The 25,604-nt window shown below is 34.7% G+C and overlaps 1 protein-coding gene across 4 annotated transcripts; it reads right to left on the reverse strand.

Annotated features, from left to right (window-relative positions):
- Positions 1-25,604, reverse strand: LOC125283434 (UDP-glucuronosyltransferase 2C1-like). 4 transcript variants are annotated; one of them, XM_026508997.4, is made up of 6 exons: positions 24,787-25,604; positions 17,767-17,915; positions 12,898-13,029; positions 4,130-4,217; positions 2,543-2,762; positions 1-1,247 (listed from the first exon to the last, which is right to left on the reverse strand). In XM_026508997.4, exons 1-6 carry the CDS (start codon positions 25,505-25,507, stop codon positions 968-970), a joined length of 1,590 nt encoding a protein of 529 aa, XP_026364782.1. In that variant the 5' UTR covers positions 25,508-25,604; the 3' UTR covers positions 1-967. The 4 variants fall into 4 exon arrangements, with proteins under 4 accessions (XP_026364782.1, XP_026364785.1, XP_026364783.1 ...); XM_026509000.4 differs by having other exon boundaries at positions 2,683-2,762; positions 24,787-25,577; XM_026508998.4 differs by lacking the exon at positions 12,898-13,029.

The following is a 25,604-nucleotide window of genomic DNA, read 5'->3' on the forward strand; positions in this document are numbered from 1 at the left end:
TTTTTTAAAAAGATTTTATTTATTTATTTCAGAGAAAGAGAGAGAGAGCGAGCGCATGGCGGGGAGAGGATCAGAGGGAGAAGCAGACTCCCTGCTGAGGAGGGAGCCCAGTGCAGGACTCAATCCCAGAACCCTGGGATCATGACCTGAGCTGAAGGCAGACGCTCAACTGACTGAGCCACCCAGGTGTCCCAGAAAAGAATTTTTAAAAATTTTACAGCTACTTCAAAAGGGCAGGTATTAAATTATAATTGTTTACTTTTATTCCACCATGCCATCAATAATTCTAAGTTATCAAAATCAACTATTTCTCTAAAGTCATCCAGTATTACAATACAAATCTAGTACTATTATTATTAATTTTTAAACGAAGGGCAATCTTCAAATCAAAGACAAAAAATAATGTTTTGTATTCCAGGGCAGACAAAGTCAGAGGTGTCATATGAAATGAAATGAATGGTTTAAAACATGATTCCCGGCAGAGTAGAAATATTTGAATCTCCTGATTTTCCTAATTAGAAGGGAAGCTCTGTCTATAGCATGCTCTTTTCTACTTTGTAAAGTACCTTTAAAGAATATGCAATAATTACAACATACTAGACCCAAAATGATGTTAACTATTTTGAAAATGCTCAATATGATTGGTACTGAAAATAGAATTAATTATGTTCCTAAACCTCAAACATCATCCTAATTTGTTTTGCTGAAACAAATGAACAAAGTAAAGCACTAGGATTTTAGTAGTAGAAACTTCCACGTGTTTATCTTCTCTTTTAAAAGCATAAAGTGTTTTAAACCTTAATTCTAAATCATGTGGCAAACTCCTTGGGTGATTCTTTGATCTTTGACTTCATAAGCTGAGGAATGGACAAGAACCTGGAAGATAGGAGAGGAATCTGTTCGGATCACTGGCTAGGTTAATTCAGATGGGCCCTGTCAAGATTTTCAGCCAAACTATTAAAGAAAGCTATTCTCTCTTGTTCTTCTTTCCTGTCTTACCAAATTTCCAGCAACAAAACAGGCAACATTTTGAGACCAGGAGTATAGTAGTTGCCACACAGGCCAGCAGGAACCCAATCACATCCAAAGAGTGGTACTGGAACCAGGTGAGGTCATGGGAGGCTGGCCTGAGGTGTTTGGCTCCTTTGTGGCGCATGACAAACTCGATCCAGAAGACTGCCCGATCCAAGGGCTTCATAGGCTGATCGTGGTGGATTCTTGATAATGTCATGGCATTCTCCTTATAGCTAAATATTGAATACAAAGATAGCAATTTGAAAAATTCATTAAGAACATGATATATCTAAAATTATGTTACATATTATTAAGAGCATATTACATAATTATATAATAAATTGTCATAAATGACATCATCAAGTGTATATAGAATGCCTATGACAGTTTGTTTCCTCTTGAGGTTTTTCTAGATATGCTGGCCCTATCAGCTGGAATTTTTTACATGTTTGTAGTTTAAGTAATAATTGGAGGTAAGGGAGAAAAGGGATGCTAATTGGAAATAGCATACAAAAAGTTTAGAAATTGAGGGATGGGGGGGTTGCAGGGTGTCAGCTTCTGCTTTGTCTTCAGCTTGCCTTCTGTTCCCTCATCAGAAATAGGAATGTAGAATATGTAGGTTGAGAATACAGACTTTTGGTCTCATTTGCTAATAAGCATGGTATTAGTAACAGAGTAGTGACAGGAAGCAGTATTGAGGGGCAGGCCTATGATAAGGGACCCCATCTCCACCTACCCTGGTTTGTCTGAAGTCTTAGTGGGATTATACAAGCAAAATGAAGCTGTCTCCCTTTTCTTCTTGGGCAGTTATTCTCAGTTTTTTTGTTCCACTGTGTTGCTAAAATTTTTTTTTTTTTTTTAAGTGGACTCTAAAGCTGTTCTGGAGCTGTTTTCATTCACGGATAACTGTCTAAATTGTTGATCTTTGCTGGGGACCCCAGGAGTCTGCGGTCTTCTATATTGCTGTCTGGATTTCTTAATTTAATCTATTTTCTTTCTCGTGTTTTAAGTTAAATAATGCCTATATAGGATTTTTTTTATTAAAAGTAACATGATCAAAATTTTATAAAATTATTTCTTTTTCTTCTCTATAAATTAGCGAAAGCAAATAGCTGGAGTAATATTTCTCTACTGCTAATTGGTTATAGCTGCATAAGGAGAGTTATCCTTTATTTTTATTTCTCTATTTTTTTGTTATATTTCCTTAATTCTTTATAATGGTAATATCTGCAATTTTTAAGGAATAAACAATAATTATCATTAATAAAAAATAAAGATTTGTGTCTCTTCAACAAGAACTTATTTTCTTTAAATAAATTTAGTATTTCTTTGAGATGGTAATCAATTGCCTTTTATTAGTAGATGAATCAAAATGCCTACACAGAATTTGAGAAGTATAAAGCAATTGTATTTGATATTGGTTATGTGCTGGTGATGACTTAAAGTGTCAGTTTTAAAATTGAATGAAAGAATTTACTCCTTTTAAAATACTATATGCTTTTCAGGAAGGAATGTATTCTACACTCACAAAGGGTTGTTAATAACTTCGTTCAAAGCGTTAAGCAGATTGGAACTTGTCATTGTATGCAAGTCTACTTCAACTGCTGCCCCTTTGGCCTTTATACGAGCAATATTATCAGGCTGATCACCGAACATGGGAATTCCCACCATTGGGATTCCATGGTAAATAGCTTCATAGATCCCATTGGTTCCACAGTGAGTGATAAAAGCTCTGGTCTTGGGATGACCTAAGAGGAAAAAAATATATCATTATTTAAAGTTGTGAGAATTTCAGAAACAGAAAATCTTGACACCTATAAACCACTGGTTTAATTTGGCAGCATCTTCTATACAATTCTGTCCCATGAAGCTATATATAAATTCCTTTAAGCTCTAAAGAAGGCAGCAATTAGTTATTCCAGGCTAAGTAGCAATTTCTTATTCTAGCAATTAAGTCATTTCACAAACCTCTGAGAAGGTCCTTGTGGACTTTAAATGATGGAGAGTAGTTGCCAGGTGGACCAGTTGTTGGGGTGAGGAATTAATTAATAAAAAAGAATGGAGGGATTTAAGAAATGATGCTCTTGTGTGCATAAGGGAAGGGGTGATGGGATGTACAGGGTTTCAGTGGGAGAATGTTGATATAACAGGCCAGAAAGATAGATTAGGGTAAGTGCATGAAGCACTCTGTTTAATAAAATGAGATTTTGTATTTGGTTTTATAATAATATAAAGCCATTTATGATATTAGAGATGGTGAATAGGATTATCTATTTTTCTTTTTAAACAGCGGAAGAGAGAAGGGAGGTGGGAGAAAATTGATACGGAGAACCAGTAGACTGCTACAGTATTTTACGTGAGAGTTAGTAAAAGCCTGATCTTAAGGTATGTTGACTCTGAGTCTAAGGAGGCAGGGATTGTATCATAAATGGGAGAATTGTAAATTCCATGTTTAGATTGTAATCCAGAGCTTGGAAAAGATTGGCTCCATGACAAAACTCTAGTCAAATTCCTTTGAAATCTATTCTTGACTAGCCCCTGATTTGAGGGCTTCTGCATTTGTCTCCGCATTGCCCAATTTTAGCACAAATCCTACTAAGTCAGTTTAGCTAGACTCTCCCAAGCTTGGTATCTGAACACCCTTTGTATCTGATTGGTTTCCTCATCCTTCACCATCCCCCACGTGGTATCTGATTACCCTGGTCTGTCTATAGCAAGAATGTGGTTAGATTGGTTTAGCCAGAATTCCCCCCTTGCCCTAATGTTTCCTCTTAGGATTTTTCTGTACAGTGACCCCCATTTTGCTCCTTGGTGATAAAATCCCCACTTTTTCTTCTTGTATTCAGAGTTGAGTCCAATATCTCTGCTTCACTGCAAAAGCCCACGTACTAGTATCTATATTTATCATAATGGTCTCGAATAAAGTGTGCCTCACAGTCCTTACCAAGTATCATGAAGAATTTTTTAACAAGCTCCAGAAGAAATACGAAGAAGATATTAAGAATTATGTTTTTCTTGTTTTTAATAGAAATTTGTTGGATTCATTTGTTATTGAATGATCATTCAGAGTATCCCTCATTCAGTTCTGTTTAGTTTTGCTTCTCTTTGGTCTTACCAAGAAGATCATTTTGGGGAATCCATTCATATAGCCGGGTATTGGGTCCTAATGTGTCTGGTTTCTTTCCTGTGTATTTCCACAGAACCTGTTAAGATAAATGCCTTTACTCTGTTAGAAGATTTTCAGAATCCCATCCTTTCAGAATGAGACACTTAGAATTAATCTAGTTCAATGCCTCCGTGTAACAGATGAGCAAACTAAGGCCTTAAGTGATTATGTAATGAGTATTTAAACCATTGGAACTACAACTGTGTTTTCAAATACTTGCAATAATCCTAATAGGTAGACTGTCATGGTCAGGGAAATTCTCACTTATTAGATGAAGAAACAAAAAAAGACAATCTGTATCTAGAACAATTACATATTGGTGTTACTAGAGAATTCTAGTTAAGGGAATTTTTTAAAATAAGGTTTTCAGAGGCAAAGGGGAAGGATGTTAAAGTCACTTTAGGAATTTGTAAGTGTTTTGAACGTTTGTTATAAACTTGGCAGTAATATAGAAGTAAGCATTGTCTTCTTTATTGTGATAGAATATATATAATGATACTTAGCATTTGAATGTATTGTGAGTATAGGATTCAGTGACATTAAATACATTCACAATATTGTATAACCATTATTACTATGTGTAACTCAAATGTGTCTGTCCATCATCCCCAACATAAACTCTGTATCATTAAACAATAACTCCCTATTCCTTCCACTTGGCCCTGGTAACCTCTATTCTACTTTCTGTCTCTATGAATTTGACAGCTCTAGGTTCCACATATAAGTGGAATCATACAGTATTTGTCTTTTCCTGATGTCTTATTTCACTTAGCATTATATCCTCAAGGTTCACTCATGTTGTAACATATCAGAATTTCCTTCCTTTTTAAGGCTGAATAATATTCCATTATGTGTATATACCACACTTTGTTTATCCATTTACTTGGTTATTGTGAATAATATTGCTATGACCATTGGTGTGCTAATATCTCTTTGAGTCCCTGATTTCAATTCTTTTGGATATATAGCCTGGGTCATATGAGAGTTTGATGTTTAACTTTTTGGGAAACCACAAACTATGTTTCATAGCCGCTATGTTATTTTGCACTCCTGCCAGCAATACACAAGAGTTCCAATTTCTACACATTCTCATCAACACTTATTTCCCATTTTTTCAATAAAAGCTATGCTAATGGATTTGAAGTGATATTTTATTGTGCTTTTGATTTGTATTTCCTTAATGATTAATGACTTGTATATCTTCTTCAGAAAATGTCTATTCAAGTCCTTTTCAATTTTTGAATTGGGTTTTTGTTTTTGAGTTGTTGGAGCTCTTTATGTATTGTGGATGTTAATCCCTTATCAGGTACATGATTTACAAGACTTTCTCCCAATCTCCATGTTGTGTTTTATTTTCTTGGCACTATCTTTTAATGCACAAAAGTTCTTAATTTGAGGAAGCCCACTTTATTTTTTGTTGTTGTTGTTGCCTATGCCTCTGGTCAGGAACCTTAAGGTCAGGAACACAACAGGGATGCTCACTCTCACCACTTTTGTTCAATATAGTACTAGAACTCCTAGCCTCAGCAATCAAATAATAAAAAGAAATAAAAGGCATTCAAATTGAAGAAGAAGTCAAAGAAGAAGTCAAGAAGAAGTCAAACTCTCTTTCTTCACAGATGACATGATACTTTATGTGGAAAACTCAAAACGCTCCACCCCAAAATTACTAGAACTCATACAGTGATTCAGAAATGTGGCAGGATACAAAATCAATGCACAGAAATGAGTTGCATTTCTATACACTAACAATGTGACTGAAGAAAGAGAAATTAAGGAGTCAATGCCATTTACAGTTGCACCAAAAACCATAAGATACCTAGGAATAAACCTAACCAAAGAGCTTGTAAGGGATCTATACTCTAGAAACTACAGAACACTTATGAAAGAAAATGAAGAAGACACAAAGAGATGGAAAAATATTCCATGCTTATGGATTGGAAGAATAATCATTATTAAAATGCCTATGCTGCCCAGAGCAATCTACACTTTCAATGCAATCCCTATCAAAATACCAACAATATTTTTCACAGAACTGGAACAAATAATCCTAAAATTGGTATGGATCCAGAAAAGATCCTGAATCACCAGTGGATTGTTGAAAAAGAAACCAAAGCTGGGGGCATCACAATGCCTGACTTTGACCTATATTAAAAAGCTGTGATCATCAAGACAGCTTGGTATTGGCACAAAAACAGACACACAGATCAATGCAACAGAATAGAGAACCCAGAAATGGACCCTCAACTCTATGATCAACTAAGCTTTGACAAAGCAGGAAAGAATATCCAATGGAAAAAAGGGAGTTTCTTCAATAAGTGGTGCTGGGAAAATTAGACAGCCACATGCAGAAGGATGAAACTGGACTATTCTCTTACACCATACACAAAGATAAACTCAAAATGGATGAAAGACCTAAATATGAGACAGGAATTCATCAAAATCCTAGAGGAGAACATATGCAGTAACCTCTTTGACATTGGCCACAATGACTTCTTTCAAGACATGTCTCTAAAAGCAAGGGAAACAAAAGCAAAAATGAACTTTTGGGACTTCATCAGGATAAAAAACTTCTGCACAGCAAAGGAAACAGTCGACAAAACTAAGAGGCAACCTAGGGAATGGGAGAAGATATTTGCAGATGACATTACAGATAAAGGGCTGGTATCCAAGGTCTATAAAGAACTTCTCAAATGCAACACCCAGAAAACAAATAATCCGGTCAATAAATGGGCAGAAGACATGAACAGACACTTCTCCAAAGAAGATGTACAAATGGCTAACAGACACGTGAAAAAATGTTCAAAATCACTAGCCATCAGGGAAATACAAATCAAAACCACAAAGAGATACCATCTTACACCAGTTGGAATGGCAAAAATTAACAAGACAGGAAATGAATGTTGGCAAGGATGTGGAAAAAAGGGAACCTTCTTACACTGTTGGTGGGAATGCAAGCTGGTGCAGCCACTCTGAAAAACAGTATGGAAGTTCCTAAAGACATTAAAAATAGAGCTACCCTACAATCCAGCAATTACACTATTAGGTATTTACCCCAAAGATACAGATGTAGTGAAAAGAAGGGGCACAGGCACCCCAATGTTCATAGCAGCAATATCCACAATAGCTAAATTGTGGAAGGAGTCGAGATGCCCTTCAACAGATGAATGGATAAAGAAGATGTGGTTCATATGTATAATGGAATATTACTCAACCATCAGAAAGGATGAATACCCACCATTTACATCAACATGGATGGAACTGGAGGGGATTATGCTAAGTGAAATAAGTCAAGCAGAGAAAGACAATTATTGTATGGTTTCACTCATATGTGGAACATAAGGAATAGTGCGGAAGACCACAGGGGAAGGAGGGAAAACTGAATGGGAAGAAATCAGAGAGGGAGACAAACCATGAAAGACTTTGAACTCCAGGAACCAAACTGAGGGTTACAGAAGGGAGGGGGGTAGGGATGATGTAACAAGTATTAAGGAGGGCACATGTGGTGATGAGCCCTGTGTGATATATGCAACTAATGAATCATTGAACATTACATCAAAAACTAATGATGCTGGCTAATTGAACATAATAAAAAAAATCCAATGTGAAGAAGTTTTCCTCCAATATTTTCTTCTACAGGTTTTATAGTTTTACATCTAAAGTTTAGGTTTCTGATCCATTTTGAGTTAATTTTTGTATATGGTGTAAGGTAAGGGTTTAACTTCATTCTTTTGCATATGGATATCAAGATTTTACCAGCACTAATTTGTCAAAAACACCGTCCCTTCCCCATTGGTCTTAAAACTTTGTTGGAAATCAATTGACCATATATGTGAGGGTTAACTTCTATTCTGTCTTCTATTTCTTTGGTTTATATGTCTGTTCTGCCAGTACCACACTGTTTAATTTACTGTAGCTTTACAGTAAATTTCAAATATCAAAACTGAAAAATGTGAGCCCTCTACCTTTATTCTTTTTTATTATTGTTTTGTCTATTTATGGTTCTTGAAGTTCCACATGAAGTTGAGGATTGGATTTTCATTTGTACAAAAAGCGTTGTTAGAATTTTGATAGGCATTTCATCGAATCTGTAGGTTGCTTTGGATCGTGTTGACAACTTAACCATGGTTAGTCTTTTATCCATGCACATGGTGTGGCTTTACATTTATTGAGGAATTCTCTAGTTTCATGAAGAAATGATATTTTGCTGTTTTCAGCATACAAATATTTCCACTCTTTGGTTAGAGTTATTCCTAGGTATTTGATTGATTTAGTTGCTCTTGGAATTGTTTTCTTAATTTTATGTTCAGATTGTTCAATGATGTGTACATAAACACAACTGATTTTTTGTGTATTGAGTCTGCAAATTTGTTCAGTTTGGTTATTATCTCTAGTAGCTTTTTGTGGATTCTTGGAGATTGTATATATAGGATAATGTCATCTGGAAAAAGGCATTGTTTTACTTCTTTTGCTCCAATTTGGATGCTTTTTAATTTCTTTTTCTTGTGTAATACCCCAGGCTATCACTTTTAGTATAATGCTAAATAGCAGCAGTGAAAGTGGGCATCCTTGTGTTTTTCCTGATCTGAGGGGGGAGACTTTCAGTTTCCACCATGGAGTATGACGTAAGCTTTGGGTTTTCCAGATTTTCTCTTTACCATATTGAGGAATTCCCCTCTATTCCTAGTTTTCTGAGACTTTTTATCATGAAAGAATGTTGGATTTTTGTCAAACTCCATTTTTGTGGAAGTTGTATAAGCTGATCGTGTGTGGTTTTTTTCCTTCATAAGTATTAATATGATGTATTGCATTGATTGATTTACTTATGTTGAACTACCCTGGCATTCCTGGGATAAATCCCATTTTATCATGGTGAAAACACCTTTCAATATTATAGTGGATTTGATTTGCAAATATTTAGTTGAGTATTTTTACATCTATATTTGTAAGGGATCTTGTCTGTAATTTTATTTTCTTGTAATGTCTTTATCTGGCTTTTGTATCAGTGTAAATCTGGCCTCACAGTCATTTAGGAAGTGTTCCCTCCTCTTCTCTTTTTTGGGAAAGAATTTGAAAAACATTAGTTTGTTTAATTCTTCCTTAACTGTTTGATAGTATTTACCAGTGAAGCTATCTGTCATTGAGAGCTGTTTGATTACTAATCAATCTCTTAATTTGGTATAGCTTTGTTGAACTATTCAGTTTCTATTTTAGTTAAAGTAAATTCTGTTTTTCAAGGAATTTATCCATTTCTCCTATGTTGTCTAATTTGTTGGCATACAATTGTTTCCAATATCCCCTTTAATCCTTTTTATCTCTGTAAAGTCATTAGTAATTCCCCCATGTTCATTTCTGATTTTAATTATTTGCATCTTGTTTTTTTTTTTTTTTCCCTCTTTCCCAGTCTGGTTAAAAGTTTGAGAAATTTGTTGATCTTTTCAAAAAACCAACTTTTGGTTCCCTTGGTTTTCTTTATTATTTTTCTATTCTGTTTTATTTTTGTTCTAATCTTCATTATTTCATTCCTTCTGGTAATTTGGATTTAGTTTGCCTTCCTTTTTTAGTTCTTTAAGATGTAAAATTAGGTTTTGACTTTAAATCTTTCTTCTTTTTCAGTGTAGGCATTTAAACTATAATGTAGGCTATAAACTTCCTTCTGAGCGCTGCTTTCATTGCACCTCCTAAGTTTTCGTGTGTTGTGTCTTTGTCCATTTTTGAGTATTTTCTAAGTACTCTTAAGATTTGTTTTTTGACCCATTGGGTGTAAATTACAGTAGCATAAAAAACTCTTCCTTTATAGCTCAGTCTCCCACTTTCTGTTACTGATGTCATAAATTACATATTTATACACTGTGTTTCTAATACTAGATAAGATTAATAATTGCTATTTCTGCATTTTTTAAATCTTTGAGAAAATTTTAAAAAGTGGAATTACAATCAAAATTGTAATAATACTAGCTTTTATAATTGCCTTTGTTTTTACCTTTGCTGCACATCTTTATTTTTTCATATTTTTGTGTTACTGTCTAGCAGCCTTTTATTTCTGCCAGAAAGATTTTTCATTTCTTGTAGGGGAGGTCTAGTGGTAATGATCTCCTTTGCTTTTGTTTACCCGGGAATGTCTTAATTTCTAACCTCATATTTGAAGGAAATGTTGCCTCATATGAAATACTCAGTTGGCCATTTTTTCTTTCAGCACTTTGAATATATCAACCCACTGCCTTTTGGCCTCCAAAGTTTCTGATGAGAAATTGGCTGGTCACCTTTCATGTGATGAGTTGCTTCTCTCTTGGTGCATTCAAGATTCTCTCGTTGTTTTTGGTTTTCAGCAGCTCGAGTATGTGTCTTGTTGTGGCTCTTTTTGAGTTTATTCTACTTTAAGTTCATTAAGCTTCTTGGATTTGTAGATATGTGTCTTTTATTAAATTTGGGACATTGTAAGCCATTATTTCTTCAAATATTCTTTTTGCCCATTTCTCCCTTTCAGGGACTCCTCAATGTATATGTTCATCCATTTGGTATCTACCCCACAAGTCCTTTAGGCTTTGTCCACTTTTCTTCTTTGTTTTTCTTTCTGTTCCTCTGACTTGATAATTTCAATTATTCTTCAAGTTTGTTGATTCTCCTACTTTCTCATACCTGATTTTGAAACCCTGATGTAAAATTTTTATTTCAGTTCAATTTTTACCTGCAGAATTTCTTTTTGGTTCATTCTTAAAATTTCTCTCTCTTTATTGATATTCTCATTTTGTTCCTACATCATTTTTTTCTCTTAATCAGTGTCTTCCTTTAATTATTTGAGCATCTTTAGGACAATTGTTTTAAAGTCTTATCTAGTAATTCCAAGATCAAGTCTTCTTCAATAATGATTTCTTTCAGTATATTTTGGTCCTTTGAATGGGAGATACTTTTATATATTTTTGTATGCTTTGTGATTTTTTTCATTGAGAGCTGGACATTTGATTTTTGTAATTGATAAAGTAACGCTGGAAATCAGATTCTCTCTCTTTTTTAGGATTTGAGGTTTGTTTGTTTGTTTTCATTGTTGAAGTGTGTCTCTTTGCCAGGAATCAGGCTGAGGTGAATGCTTTAGTACTTCTCAGGTCTTTTTTTTGACCCAGTGTCTTTCTCTGGACATGCATATTGCTCTTTAAATTCTATTGTATGTGAGGTTGTTTTTGAATGGGCTCATTCTTTAATGTCTGGCTCCCAAATAGAGAATAGAGGGGAGAAACAAAAAAACAAACAACAACAACAAAAAAAAACAGTGCTGCTTTAGCTAATGGGAATTGAAAAAATGATGACCAACTTTTGTTCCTATACCTTAGTCAGTCAAAGACAGTACTTAATAAGAATGTAAAATCCTTTGGAGCTCAGGTAATGATCTCAGGGTCCTGTGATTGAGCCCTAGTTGGGGCTCCCTGCTCAGTGGGGAGTCTGCTCCTCCCCCCCACCTCTTCCCCTGCTTGTGCTCTCTCTGCCTCTCTCTCTCAAATAAATAAATAAAATCTTAAAAAAGTAAAATTCAGTATTCTTTTTGAAGATTTTTTTAGATTAAATAAATAATTTTTCAAAGAAATTTAGTTATGAATACAAGCATTGTCATAATCATTTGAAACTTAAAAGTACATATAATTGTCTATTTTAACTAAAGCAAGAAAGTAAAAAAAAATCCCTGATATTTTAAGCACATTACTAAGTTATAACCTAGAATTGTATTCATTTAAAAATCATATTTTGTTGGGAACATCATAGAGTGAACTGCATAAATTTTTGTTACCATATTACTAAAATTTTTAACTGTTTAAATAGAAGAATCATTATTTCGGAGTATTCCAGGAATCTAAGCTGTCAGTTCTAGGTTAAACCAGAGCCTGGTCCAAAACCATTAATTAAAAGGCTGTATGGTCCCAATCATGAAATAAGTCCATATTTTTTTAATATCTTTATCATGTTAGTTAGAACTTGTATGTGCACCTTAGGCTTAAACAAGAACATCAAAACAAGGTTAGATTACATAGAAACCTTAACTCTTAGGCACAGAGCTAACAGATCGCTTAAGATCAGTGAATGATTTATTTTAACCCATTATTATTATTTTTTTTTTAGAGGGAGGGAGAGGGAGGCATGGAATCTTAAGCAGGCTCCATGCCCAGTGTGAGCCTGACATAGAGCTTGATCTCACAACCCTGAGGTCATGACCTGAGCCCAAATCAAGAGTTGGATGTTTAACTGAGCAACTCAGGCACCCCTATTTTAGCTCATTATTTAAAAAAATAATATGGCAATTTGTGTTCCTGATAGTAATGCCAGGCTTAAAGCAAAATAATAATCAAATGTTTTTAGCCACTCTTTCTAACATTTAATACTTTTTTTCTCAAAGTTCAGTTAAATTGATACTAACAATACTGTTAGCCTTTCTTACATTTGTTAAGTACATTTTTTAAAAGATTTTATTTATTTATTTGAGATCGAGAGAGAGAGACAGCCAGTGAGAGAGGGAAACAAGCAGGGGGAATGGGAGAGGAAGAAGCAGACTCCCAGCAGAGCAGGGAGCCCAATTTGGGGCCAATCCCAGGCCCCTGGGACCATGCCCCAAGCCGAAGGCAGACGCTCAATGACCGGGTCACCCAGGCACCCCTGTTAAGTACATTTTTAAGGAGAACTTCATGAATTTTAAACTGGCTGCCCCTCAAAAAGAGATAAGATTATCTGACCTTCTGTGGAATCTGGGCAAGGGCTGATGCAATTATATTAGACTTTTCTTCTGTGAGGTTTTTGATCATTGACCCAAGAGTAAATACCACAATTCCATCTTTTCCAGAGCTTTGGACAAACTCTTCTAACTCCTGTAAAGAAAATAGTCTTTATAATATGAAAATTTAGAGTTATAAGAATTAGATAGCCACATACATTTCTCCGTTTGAATTATTAGAACAGTTCTATTCTTATATTAACCTTTTTAGAGTATGAACTATGACCTGAAATCACTGGTTATTAAGCAAATAAAAATAATTTAATTTGGTGGTTCCCTTGCAACATGCTTTAAACACTTTGAGCTCTATATGTGTGTGTGTCTGTGTTTACAAATTATTGACTACATGTTATCTCCTGCCATGTGTTGAGTTCTTTACATGCATCATTGCACTTAGATATATGACGATCTTAAGAAATATGTATACATTTGCACATGAGGAGACTGTATCAGAAAGGTTAAGTAATTTGTCCAAGGCCACACAGCAGTGGCTGGCAAAGCCAAATTTCTAAGTTAAGTCTATTGATTGTAAAGCCAATTACCATACTGAGTACTCTCTACTGCCTTTAACACCCCTTCCACAATGACCCACATGAAGACCATTTGATTACTGCTTTAAGTTAAATTGTTCTGGTGCTTCCCTTTATATTTCATGTTGGACACTAAGAAGATTATTATTATGATTATAAACTTTTATGCTGAATCACAGTCAGAATAATGACATACTAAGGTATATTTATTTTTTCCCCTGTTCTCTAAATTTAAATTTTCTTTTGGTTACATTTGTACTTTATAAACTTCCAAAATCTCATTTAGGAATAAGGTAGCCCTATAACTTACTGACCAGATAAGTAATGCAGAAATACCTGTAATACATACTCTAGGGTTGATGTTAATATTATGGAAATATATGGCTTTGCATTCAAAATAAAAATAGCATATTTAATCATATTGAAGTCAAAAGAAATTTTTTTATCTGATATTTAAGTACTAAACAAACTAAGGCAATCAAGTAAAACAAGGAAAAAAATGTGTGATGATTGAAAGGGGGAAGACAGGGCAGAGATTTATTTTAAAGAATTGGCTTACATCATTGTGGTGGCTGGCAAGTCCAAAATCTGCAGAGTAGACAATCAGTCTGGAGACCCAGAAAAGAACCAGTACTGTGTACAGTACACGTTTGAAGGCTGTCTGCTGGCAGAATTCTCTTTTGCTTAGGAATGGTCAGTCTTTTGTTCTGTTCAAGCCTTCAAGTAATTGGATGAGGCTCACCAACATAACAGAGGGCAATTTTCTTTACTCAAAATATTGGCAAATATTTAAAAATGTATATAGAGGAATACCTTTCATAAATAATTAATGAACTCTGAGAAAGAAAGGGAAATACTTGGGACTTCTTCAATCAGATAATAGTATGTAATACAAAATGATTGCTACTGACCTCCTAATAGATAAAGTGAACAACGGAACAAAGCAGTAAAGCCAGGAAGAGAACCATGAACATACAAAAGCCTGCTTTGTGATAAAGGTGATATCAGAAGTTAGTGAGACAATCAATGAGAAAAAAAAATCACACTGAGTGGATTGTTTATTAGAAGTGGTATAATGATATATTCACTATTGAGACAAAAAGGGGAAGTGAATCTTTATATCATACCATATATTAATATAACATAGTGGTATTATAATAGAATCTATTCAAGCCTTCAACTAATTGGACAAGGCTCACCCACATAGTAGAGGACAATTTGTTTTACTCAAATCCACCTATTTAAATGTTATTAAATTAATTAATTATTTAATATGGTAAGCATTTTCATAACATTTCATTGTTTGGATGAATTTGAATGAATTGAATAATTCATGTGTTTAATTTTGGTATTGAATATTTTGGTAATATCTCTAAGTATCAAAAGCAGATTAAGGACACAAAATCTACATGTTACATACAAATAGAAGAGCCAATGTAATGTACAAAGTAACCCATAATGAGGGTGAAAAAGAAAGTAGTCATGAGGTTTGAGACTCCAATAGAAAGGAACATAATCGGAAAACCTGGTTTTTGTTTTTGTTTTTTTAATAATATTTATTTTGTTATGTTAGTCACCATACAGCACATCCCCAGTTCTTGATGCAATGTTTCATGTTTCATTACTTGCATATAACACCCAGTGCACCATGCAATATGTGCCCTCCTTACTACCCATCACCGGCCTATCCCAATCCCCCACCCCCCTTCCCTCTGAAGCCCTCAGTTTGTAATTCGAATCTTTCCACAAATAATAAGCACATTTATGTGCTGTTTTTGAGTTAGCGTTTGTACACTTTTGTAGTGTCCCCGGGGTCCTACTGTGCTCTGGTGGGGGAGATAGAGGAAATAAAATTTCATTGGAAAGATACACATTGTCGGTAAAATAAATAAGTATATAAATACACACAAGCATAAATTATGTGTACACATATGTGCAGGAGTTATTGGATCAAAAATAAGGCAATAGGAGGGTTCTGAATGTGATTGAATTATTAAGATATAGTAAATACACCTATAAGTGTCACACTATCACAACAGTTGATTTCTTTGCCTTTAGAACTGAATCTTTACAGCGTGCAGATCTTCATTCAAAAAGTATGAAATAAAATAAGAAGGCTCGCATTATTTGAGTGCTTACTTTCTGAGCAGAAGCAATAGCTTAGAATAATATAGAATAGATTTCCAGTATTATTTAAGTTGTCACAATATTAATGTAGTCATATAATGGGATAAAGTAAAACTTCCTGTTACGTGATTTAAAAATTCCCAAATAATTCTCAGTCTCTTCAGTGAGTATTGCATACACTTTCTGGTCTTACCTGAAATTTGGGTTTTGCCCTATAATCCTTTAAGTATATTCTACTCATTCTGCCATACCTGTATCAGTCAGGATCCAGGTATAGGCTTGATCTATTTTCTTCTCTCTTCTGGCTACATTTCCAACCATTTCCTTTTCTATGCTTTAAAAAAGTATCCTCATCTTTGTGTTTTTAATCTGTACTATCAATGACCCTTGCTCCCTAATGCCAACTGTCCAGCTTTTAGGAACAACTCCTGTTCACAGAGGCATCTGGCTCATAGTCTTATTCTCCACCCAAGTTCTGCTTTTACTCTGGGTAGCTTAATGTTCCTGATAAGCAGCCAATACACAATCATGTCTTTTTATTACATGGCATCCTCAATTAAAAACCACTGCTTATGGAAAAGGTAGAACTATGGAGGCAGTAAAAAAAATCAATCTCCAGAGATTTAGGGACAGGGAGGGATGAGTCAGTGGAGGGGCAGGAGATTTTTAGGACAGTGAAACTATTTTGTGTGATACCATAAGAGTGGATACATGACATTATACATTTATCAAAACCTATAGAATATATAACAGAAAGAGTTAACTTTAAGCTATGGAAATTGGTTGATATTCATGTGTAAATGTTGGTTCATTGATTGTAACAAATGTGCCACACTGGTGTGGGGTATTTGTGGTGGGGAAAGCTGTGTGTGAGAGAGGGGCAGGTGAAGGGTGGGAACTCTGATTTCTGCTCAATTTTTCTGTGAATGTAAATTGGCTCTAAAAATAATCTATTAATTAAAAAAACACAAACACAGCATAGGCTGGTCTGCTGAGATTAAGACACTGTATTTAATAGTTGCTTACCTAACAATGCATTCATACCTCAAATTTAGCATGCCAAAATATTATTTTGTCTCACAACTGCTCCCCTTTAGTTCTTCACCTTGGTAAATGCCAATATTCTCTACTAAATTGCCAGTAAGAAGCAAATAAAGACATATACAAAGAAATAAAAAGCCAAGGGTTCATTCTTGAGCTCTCTCCCTTAATCTCCACCTCCAGGTAACCACCAAATCTTATTGACTTTCTTTGTATGTACTTTTCAAATCTCTCCACTTCTATACAAAAATTACTATCATATTGTACTTTGGATCTCTGTAATCTCTTGCAAGAACTATTGCAACTGTATCTCAGCTCATTTCCCTGTGTTAAATCTTGCTCCATACCAAACCTTCAATAGCCAAAATTTATGAAAAGGTAAGCCATATCACATTACTGTTTAAAAACTATACATCAATCCTTCATTGGTCTTAAATTTGAAATAAAAAATACTTAGTATTGCCCATTTGTTTTTTTAATAAATTATCTCCCAATTATCTTTTCAGTCTAATTTCTCTTCTCTGTTCAAACCAAACAGTTCATCATTGCTGAACTTCTGCCAGGTTTTTTGGATGGGCCATCATTTCTCTATCTGATATATTCTCAAAGTATTATAATTTCCCTCCTATTATCCATTTCTAAGACTAGGTTATGCTAAATAACATGCAACTCCAAAACCTCAGTGGCTTAAAACAACAGTTTATTTCTTTCTCATGCTGTATCTTCATCCATTGAGCTAACAATCTAGAATTCAGGTTGATATATTAGCTACTAGCTGGAACACAGCCCATTGACATGACAAGGAAAAAGAGAACTCTGGAGTAAATGGATCTGACAATTAAATATTGGGCCTGGAAAGGATACATGCCGCTTTAGCTCAGACTCCTTGGGCAGAGAGTGCTCCGTGGTTCCACTGAACTCAGGGCCTAGGAATCTCATTCTTATATGTGTGGCAATGTCAGTAATGGTTGCCGTGATAATGTTATAAGATACCTATGGTAGTGTAATTAGTAGTCTAAGAAAATATTGTCCATTAATTGTTGTGTCCATGTTTTCAGTTAAGGGATCAAATATTATAAATAATTCCAGGAGATAAAAACTTAAACAAGAAAAAAATAAGCATACTTAATTACCTTAGGTAGGGGCTTTGCAGGTTTGCAGTGCAGTCCTCCAACAAATTCAAAATTAGGCAGATAAGGGTAAGGAAATTCAAAATCCCAGTAAGTTCGAATCAACCACATTTCAGCTTTCCCCATAATCTCACATAGTGTGGTAGGTTTTCCTGAATAAAAATGAAGGATGATAGAGGAAAAATAAACTGGTATGTTAAATGGGAAATGCTTGACTATCTGCTTTTCTAAGAAAAATCTTTAAGGAACAAATATTGTACCTATGTATACTATACAAAATCGATCCACCGTCTTCCAGCCAGAGTACGTAATAGTGAGATTATAAATAACCAAGCAAACAAGGATTTAGGTCTACAGCAAGGCCAAAAGCCTGCTGCTTTCCTCTCTGCCAGCAGAGTCCATCTGTTTGAGCTAAGCCTGAGTTCTACTTCAGGCTCAGAATGAGTAAATACTCTCAGCAAAGAACAAGAAACAAGCAGTGACTCTTACCTCCTTATACTAGTGTCTCTTCCTCTTCTGGAATTACAATTTATCTTATTCTTGTTGCTCCAAAAGCCTTTTGATAGCTTTAAAAAATGACCTTTTTAACCTATCCATCTTTTTCTAGTGTTTTTGTGTGCTGCCACAGCAAATCACATCCAACCAGGAATGGAAATCCTTCAATAAATTTTTGAAAGTGACTATCTCCTTTGCTATACAAAACCAAAGTTCCTGTTTCCCAAGACTTTGTCCTCTTTGGTGGCAAAATACTAGCTATTCTGACATATTTAGTTGACACACAGTACACAAGGAGTACCTTTTGACTAATGTGGTAACCAATTGAACATTAACAGAATAAAAACTCAGATTAGTGACTCTGAATTAAATAATTTTCCTTCTTTAGTAACTAGAGCTTTGTTTCTGAATTCCAATTACTGTGCAACAAGGAAACTTAACCAGGGGTTTGGTATCCTTTTAAAATATACATTCGGTATTGCTGATATGAGGAAATTGTAGCTGTATAGTTTCCCACCATATGGCTTTTTGAATGTTCTTGATATTTTAAGTATACTAAAGTTTTGATCAGAAAATATGAGGGATTTTTAACCAACCAGGACAATCTCTCTGTGTAAGAGATCAAAACAAATCTCAGTAATTTATGGTTTTTATTCTGATAATGATAATGGTGTTAAAAATTCAGTTTCATACTCGGTACATATCTCATTTTAGTGACTTATTGGTGTCAGCCGTTGGTGTAATCTTGTTCTCTTTGTGTGTTGCTTCACTCCCCCATTCTTTTTATAACGGTTTTATTAAGATGTAATTTATATGCCATACAATTCTTCCTTTTAAAATACACAATTCAGTTCTTAACCTATCCATAAAGTTATGCAACCATTACCACTATTTAATTTTAGAACATTTTTTTTTCTTGATTTTATTTATTTATTTGACAGAGAGAGAGAGCGTGTGCAAACACAAGCAGGGGGAGCAGCGGGAAGAGGGAGAGGGAGAAGCAGACTCCCCACTGACCAGGGAGCCAGATGTGGGGTTCAATCCCAGGCCCCTGGGATCATGACCTGAACCAAAGGCAGACACTTAACCGACTGAGCCACCCAGGTGTCCCAAATTTTAGAACATTTTCGTAACCCCCTCTAAAAAATGCCATATCCATTGGCAGTCATTCTCTACTTCCCCCTCTTCGCAGCCTCTGACAACCATTAATCTACTTTCTGTCTCTATTTGCCTGTTCCAGAATAATCTTACTCCATTTCATATAAATAAATCATACACTCTGGTGTTTTGTGCTTCCTTCTTTGACTTAGAATAATGTTTTCAAGGTTCATCCATGTTGTAGTATATATCAGTTCCTCTTTACCTTTTATTACTAAATGAGATTTCCTTATAGAATGTACTTCATTTTCTTTATCCATTCATCAGTTGATGATCATTTGGGTTGTTTTCGTTTTTGGCTGCTATGCATAATGCTGCTATGAGCATTCATGTATATGTTTGTGTAGGCATATGTTTTCATTTGTCTTGTATACATAGCTAAGAGTAGAATTGCTGGGTCACACTGGTTGATTCACTCTTTTTCATAAAAGATAATACCTTTTTGCTGTTGAATCTCCATTCCTTAGATAGTAATTTAGGGTGCTTAATGCAACTTACTGAAATGAAGACAATACAGTACAAGGGAAGTAAAAAATATAATTGATTTGAGTAAAGAGATTTTTAGAAAACATTGTCTCAAATTTGGAAATCAGAAGAGACCACAGCGTGCCCTTTTGATGTCATACTGGGACATGGTTAAACAATGAATGATTAAAGAATTATTTAAATCTTTAGGAGAACGTGCTTATGTTATACTTTGTTATTTATTATTGATTTACCATTTACTTTTGTGTTCAGACACAGTTAGGTTAAATTAGCTTGCATATTTCTGTCTGATAGAAAATATCATCCCCCAAATTATGATTTTATTGCCCTATAGGACATTAACTATTTTTGTGTCTGAACTTAGTAGTAGTATCCCAACATATCTTTTTTCCCCAATTGTTTATAAATAGTTCCTCAAAATATTTCTGAACCAGACTTGCTATCTTAACTGATTTCTTCCTCCCTGATTTGAATATATATATATATATATATATATATATATATATATATATTCATTTAATGTGGGTTCTCTCTCTATTTATTCATTTATATATATTCATTTAATGATTGTATAAGAGTTATGAGTTATATTTTTTAAATCCAAAAAATATTTGAAATACATTATATGATGAAGATCCTAAATTCTAACCAAATGACAGTCCATAGCTAATAAAATTTTTAAATTTATAAGAGTCAAAGAAATGTTTTCCATTTATCAAGCTTCACATTCTTTGTCGGATTATTTTATTTTTAATTTTTTAATTTTTTAAAAGATTTTATTTATTTATTCGACAAAGCGAGAGAGCACAAGCAGGGGGAAACGGCAGGCAGAGGGGGAGGGAGAAGCAGGCCCCCTACTGAGCTGGGAGCCCATAGGGCTCCAACCCAAGACCCTGGGATTGTGCCCTGAGAGGAAGGCAGACAGACACTTAACTGGCTGAGCTGGACCTCACCAAAAAAATGAGATAAAAAAAATGACTATCACAATGCTGACATCGTGATTTTTTTGTGAATTGTCAGTCTAACCTAAATCTCTTAACTTAAATACTAGTAGAATTACTAAGACATTTTAGTTAGGTTGTTAAATTCAGGAGCAAGATAAAAAAAACACCAATAGATTTCCTTTATCCTTGTAACAACTATAAAAAAGAAATATGAATGGTAATTACACAGTAAAAAAAATAATCCTAGAAATAAATATGTTAAGAGTTTTAGCAAAGAATGATATTACTAATTGATATAAAAAGAGATCTGAACAAAAATTCCTCTGATTTGAAAACTGTAGATGTTCAAGAGGTCAGTTTTCCATTGATTGATCTCTAAACTCAATGTAAGCCTAACTCAGTATTCATATAGAATGCTTCATAAACTCTCTATAAATTCATTTGAGAGGAAAAATGCAGAAGATTATCTATGAACACTTTATAAAATAACAAACAAGGCAGAAATTTATACTCTGATGTGTTGTTTTATTCTGGCATTGAGAAGAATGAAGTAATAGAAAGAAGCCTAAATAGAGTGAGTACAGTTAGGAAGTATTGCTTCAGTTAAAATAATGGCAGTGGGATAAAAAAGGAGCAGAGAGATATATAAGATAAGATTCTGGAGAGAGAATCAGGAGGGCTAGAGCTGATTAAATTTGGAACATGAAGGAGAAGGAAAAGTCTAGGACTTTTCAAGTTCCCAATTTGGGTACATAAATAGACATATTCATGCTATGCTTTAGTTTAGATGAACTAGAAGTTGAGAGTACTGCTCAGCCATAGGAAGGAGGAAGTTGGAGTCCTCATGCCTGTAAATCAGCAGGCAAAAAGAAAGAGAACTGTGCTGGCTGGGTGATTGATCCTGACTATCAAAAGGAAATTGGATTACTACTCCACAATGGAGGTAAGGAAGAGTATGTCTGGAATACAGAGTTTGATATCTTTATCTAAGGATGGAAGTAAGTTGTGAAAAGGAATGGTATCCATAATTTGCTTTATAATTTTTCAGCATAGACAATGATGTACATGTGTACGATTGTACACTAGCTTTACTCACATGCCTGAGGAAATTAACATTTGATCCAATTAAATTATGATTATATACTCCGGAAGAGCTAATGAAGGCACTTCAGCTTAATATATATATATATAAAGCTATATTAGAGGGGTGCCTGGGTGACTCAGGTGGTTAAGTGTTAGACAATTGACTTCGGCTCAGGTTATGATCTCAGGGTCCTGGGACCGAGATCCACACTCAGATGGAGTCTGCTTGAGATTCTCTCCCTCTCCCTCTATTCCCTCCCCCAACTTGCACTCACTCTCTCTCTCTCTCTAAAACAAATCTTTAAAAAAAAAAGCTACACTGGAGTATTAGTTACTTTGCAAAGGAAGATTAGAAATATTTTCATTGGTGAGATTAAAAATTGATATTTGTGGGTTAGCTGAAAACATCATTCAGCATTTCTGCTCTTGCATAAACAGATAAATAAATAGTATCTAGGGAATCCAGAGTCAAAATACACTTTGGGGTGGGACTCTCAGGCAGAACTCTGATTCTGTTTTGTGTCTAAGGAATTAACAGAAGAGTCTGGTGCCTAATTACCTCTAGAAAGCTAGCTGAAGGCTGTCTCTAGTGGCATTTAGTGATCAAGTGAATTGATCAAGGAATACTCCACAATATGTGTTAGAGTGATTAGGCAGACAAAAAGCTAAGATTTTATTGATTTTACTACTCACCTACTTGCTATAAATTTATGAAAATATAGCAGAATTCTGTCTGTGATGCTTTTGTTGTAACGTATTAACTGATCATGAGGTAATGGGGGAAAGGAACTACGGCCTTCCTCTACCTCTATTCACTGGCGGCCATAGATACTCAGTAAAACATCACAGTGTGAACCACAAAAGTGTTTGGGGTCAGTTTACAATAAGTGGGAGAACATTTTTCCCACTGGCTCTTCTATAGATTCTTCAACTTTTTGTTCTAGATTTAAGATCAGAAAGTTTTGTTTGGGGGCGCCTGGGTGGCACAGCGGTTAAGCGCCTGCCTTCGGCTCAGGGCGTGATCCCGGCGTTCTGGGATCGAGTCCCACATCAGGCTCCTCCGTTATGAGCCTGCTTCTTCCTCTCCCACTCCCCCTGCTTGTGTTCCCTCTCTCGCTGGCTGTCTCTATCTCTGTCAAATAAATAAAAATAAAATCTTTAAAAAAAAAAAAAAGAAAGAAAGTTTTGTTTGAATATATGGTTACTTAATGTTCCAGACTGTGGCTATGGGAACATGTATATGTATATTTATAAATACACACCTGTAACATAAATATATTTGCCTAAACACATAAGCATATTCATATATGTGAGGGTATGTATATATGAAGAAAGAGAGAAAGGAAATTTCCTTCAGATCAGTTTATTATTCATATTTATATGGCCAGTGCCTGGGACACTGCTTAGAATGTGGTAGGCGTTCATAAAATGTGTGTTTAAAAAGATTATTTAAGACATAGCTAATTTTATTAAAATCATTACTTGAATTCAATACTATCTTTCTTGATTAAAAATACACTTTAACCTGATATGAGTTGAAAGACAGTTATTTTTACAGAAATGAGATGGGATTCATTTTTTTCTCAATGATGACATGGTATCGTTTTAAGGAAACATTTACTTTTTATAATTACCAAATAATTTTAACTTGTAGATCAACACTGAATGTGAATTTCTCTTATTATTGAGACCCCATTTCTCTTTGTCAGTGAAACCTACAACTACCATCTAAAAGCAAAGTGGAACTGTTTATGTATAATGTGAAAATGTCTCCCCTCACAAGAAAATGTAATTCAAGGGCAGTACTGGATCATTTTAAAATTTTAGTGTAAGGTACTAATATTCTAAATCTTCAGGGTCATAAAAAAAAAAAAAAACTTCATAGGGAGGGTAGTGATTTTCTTGTTGTTGTTAAGATGCCAGTAGTAATACCCAGGGACAAAGTTGTTGAGAAGAATGATTTTGTTTTTTAAAAGCATTTTTAAAAGGTTTAAAATGCTTTAAAGAGAAAGACAAGAATGTAAGAAATCCAAGATATACCGACTTCTAAGTCGACAGATGAGGCAAGCATAAAATAATAATGAGGATACTTTCTATTTTTATAGCTTTTTGCAATGTAAAACAAGACAAGCAATAACAATAAAAATTCCAATCTTTGGGAAAAAGAATTATAAAGGAAATTCCCATTGAACTTATCTATAGTATGGGAATGTAGAGAAAAGAAGGGGTAAAAGAAATTGCTGAAATAAGAAAGAAACAGTGATCTCTAACACAATTTTGAATAGAACAACAAAAACAAAGCAATGAGATTTAAAAATCTGGAAACATGGTCCTTTAGGGAAAAATCTTTCATATTTTACCATTTGGGAGATAAAAGCAGATGAAACTAAGATATATTTATTTTCTAGTTTTGTGCTCATCACATGCTAAGCCCTACAACTAACAATACAGCCTACATTGGATGCAAACAGAAAGCCTGAGAAAAAGCGAGTTAGTCAGAAAGAAACAGGGTGTATTAAAGCAGAACTAAACAAGAGAGAAATAGCCCAGGATTATGGATATTAAGCACACTGTTCAGATTAAGCACACATGGTTTTAGAGATACTCCAAAAAAATTAGTAGCAGCAATCAGGATATATGTGTAAATATAGAGAATATTCTTTTTTTCCTATAATTTGTAAGTACTCAATCATCAAACACAAAACAAAAAAGGAATTTTTTTTTCACTTAAAACTGTTTAACCACAGAAGCTTAGGTCCTCACTTAAAAATACCTTTTTAAAGTTTTTATATAGTCAGATAAATACTTACATTTTACATATGAAGTAAGAATCCTATTACATGCAAATTTCTCTTACCTAAAATTTTGCTGTAATATTCATCCCATTCTGGAAATAGAAAATATAAAAACATAATATCACTCATTATGTAGAGTAACCAATTCTCCAGCCTCTGTACAAAAGTCATGCTGTCTGTCAGTCCGGATGTGCTGCCAGGAACATATGAAGAAGGGGTGGGAAGTTGAGCACACAGTCTCTCAATGACACTCCCATGAGAAAACCGAAAAGAATATATAAATGGAATATTGAGGAGCTCAGCCAACAACTCCCCACAAAAGCTTAAGGGATCAGCAAGACAGATATCAAACTTAGCTGCCTGTAGCCTGCTGAGTAACTCCTTATTTGTGATAGCACTGTCACATATTCTTTTGGCTACCCTGAAAAATCTCTTGCCCATTTCTCTCAGTTTTGCTCGTCTGTCCCACCATGAAAGTTTTGGCATTTCAAAAGAAGCTATGTAGAGAATGGTATCCAGCTCTTCCTTGAGAGTTTCTTTAGTTACTGGAAGTTGAAGGTTCTCCACATTAAAGGGAATCTTGGTAAGATCAAATAGATGATTCGGTGAAGGTACCAGGATAGTTATCTCATGCCCATGACGCTGGAGTTGATCCAGAATAACTTTTAGATTAATCCAGTGACTAGAATCCGAGGGCCACACAAGTATTTTCCCAGTCTTCCCAGAGTCTAAGAAACACAGATGCAGCGTGAAAAGAACATAGAAACCTTTCATAGTCCTCATGATCAACTCTTGCTCTAACCTGACCTGGGCTTAAACTAAGTTCACAATCCCACAGATCTCTTCCTTGACACTCTCAATTTATAGAGTAGGCTGAGCT

This window comes from Ursus arctos, unplaced genomic scaffold (assembly GCF_023065955.2).
Source record: "Ursus arctos isolate Adak ecotype North America unplaced genomic scaffold, UrsArc2.0 scaffold_9, whole genome shotgun sequence".
Lineage (NCBI taxonomy): Eukaryota > Metazoa > Chordata > Mammalia > Carnivora > Ursidae > Ursus > Ursus arctos.

Excerpts from the sequence above, each read along its gene's own strand:
- LOC125283434 (XM_026508997.4), bottom strand. The coding sequence starts at position 25,507 with ATGAGGACTATGAAAGGTTTCTATGTTCTTTTCACGCTGCATCTGTGT. Across the intron at positions 13,030-17,766 it reads CTGCAAAGCCCCTACCTAAG|GAGTTAGAAGAGTTTGTCCA; the intron begins GTAATTAAGTAT and ends TTTTCTTTACAG. Across the intron at positions 1,248-2,542 it reads GAAGTTATTAACAACCCTTT|CTATAAGGAGAATGCCATGA; the intron begins GTGAGTGTAGAA and ends TTCAATATTTAG.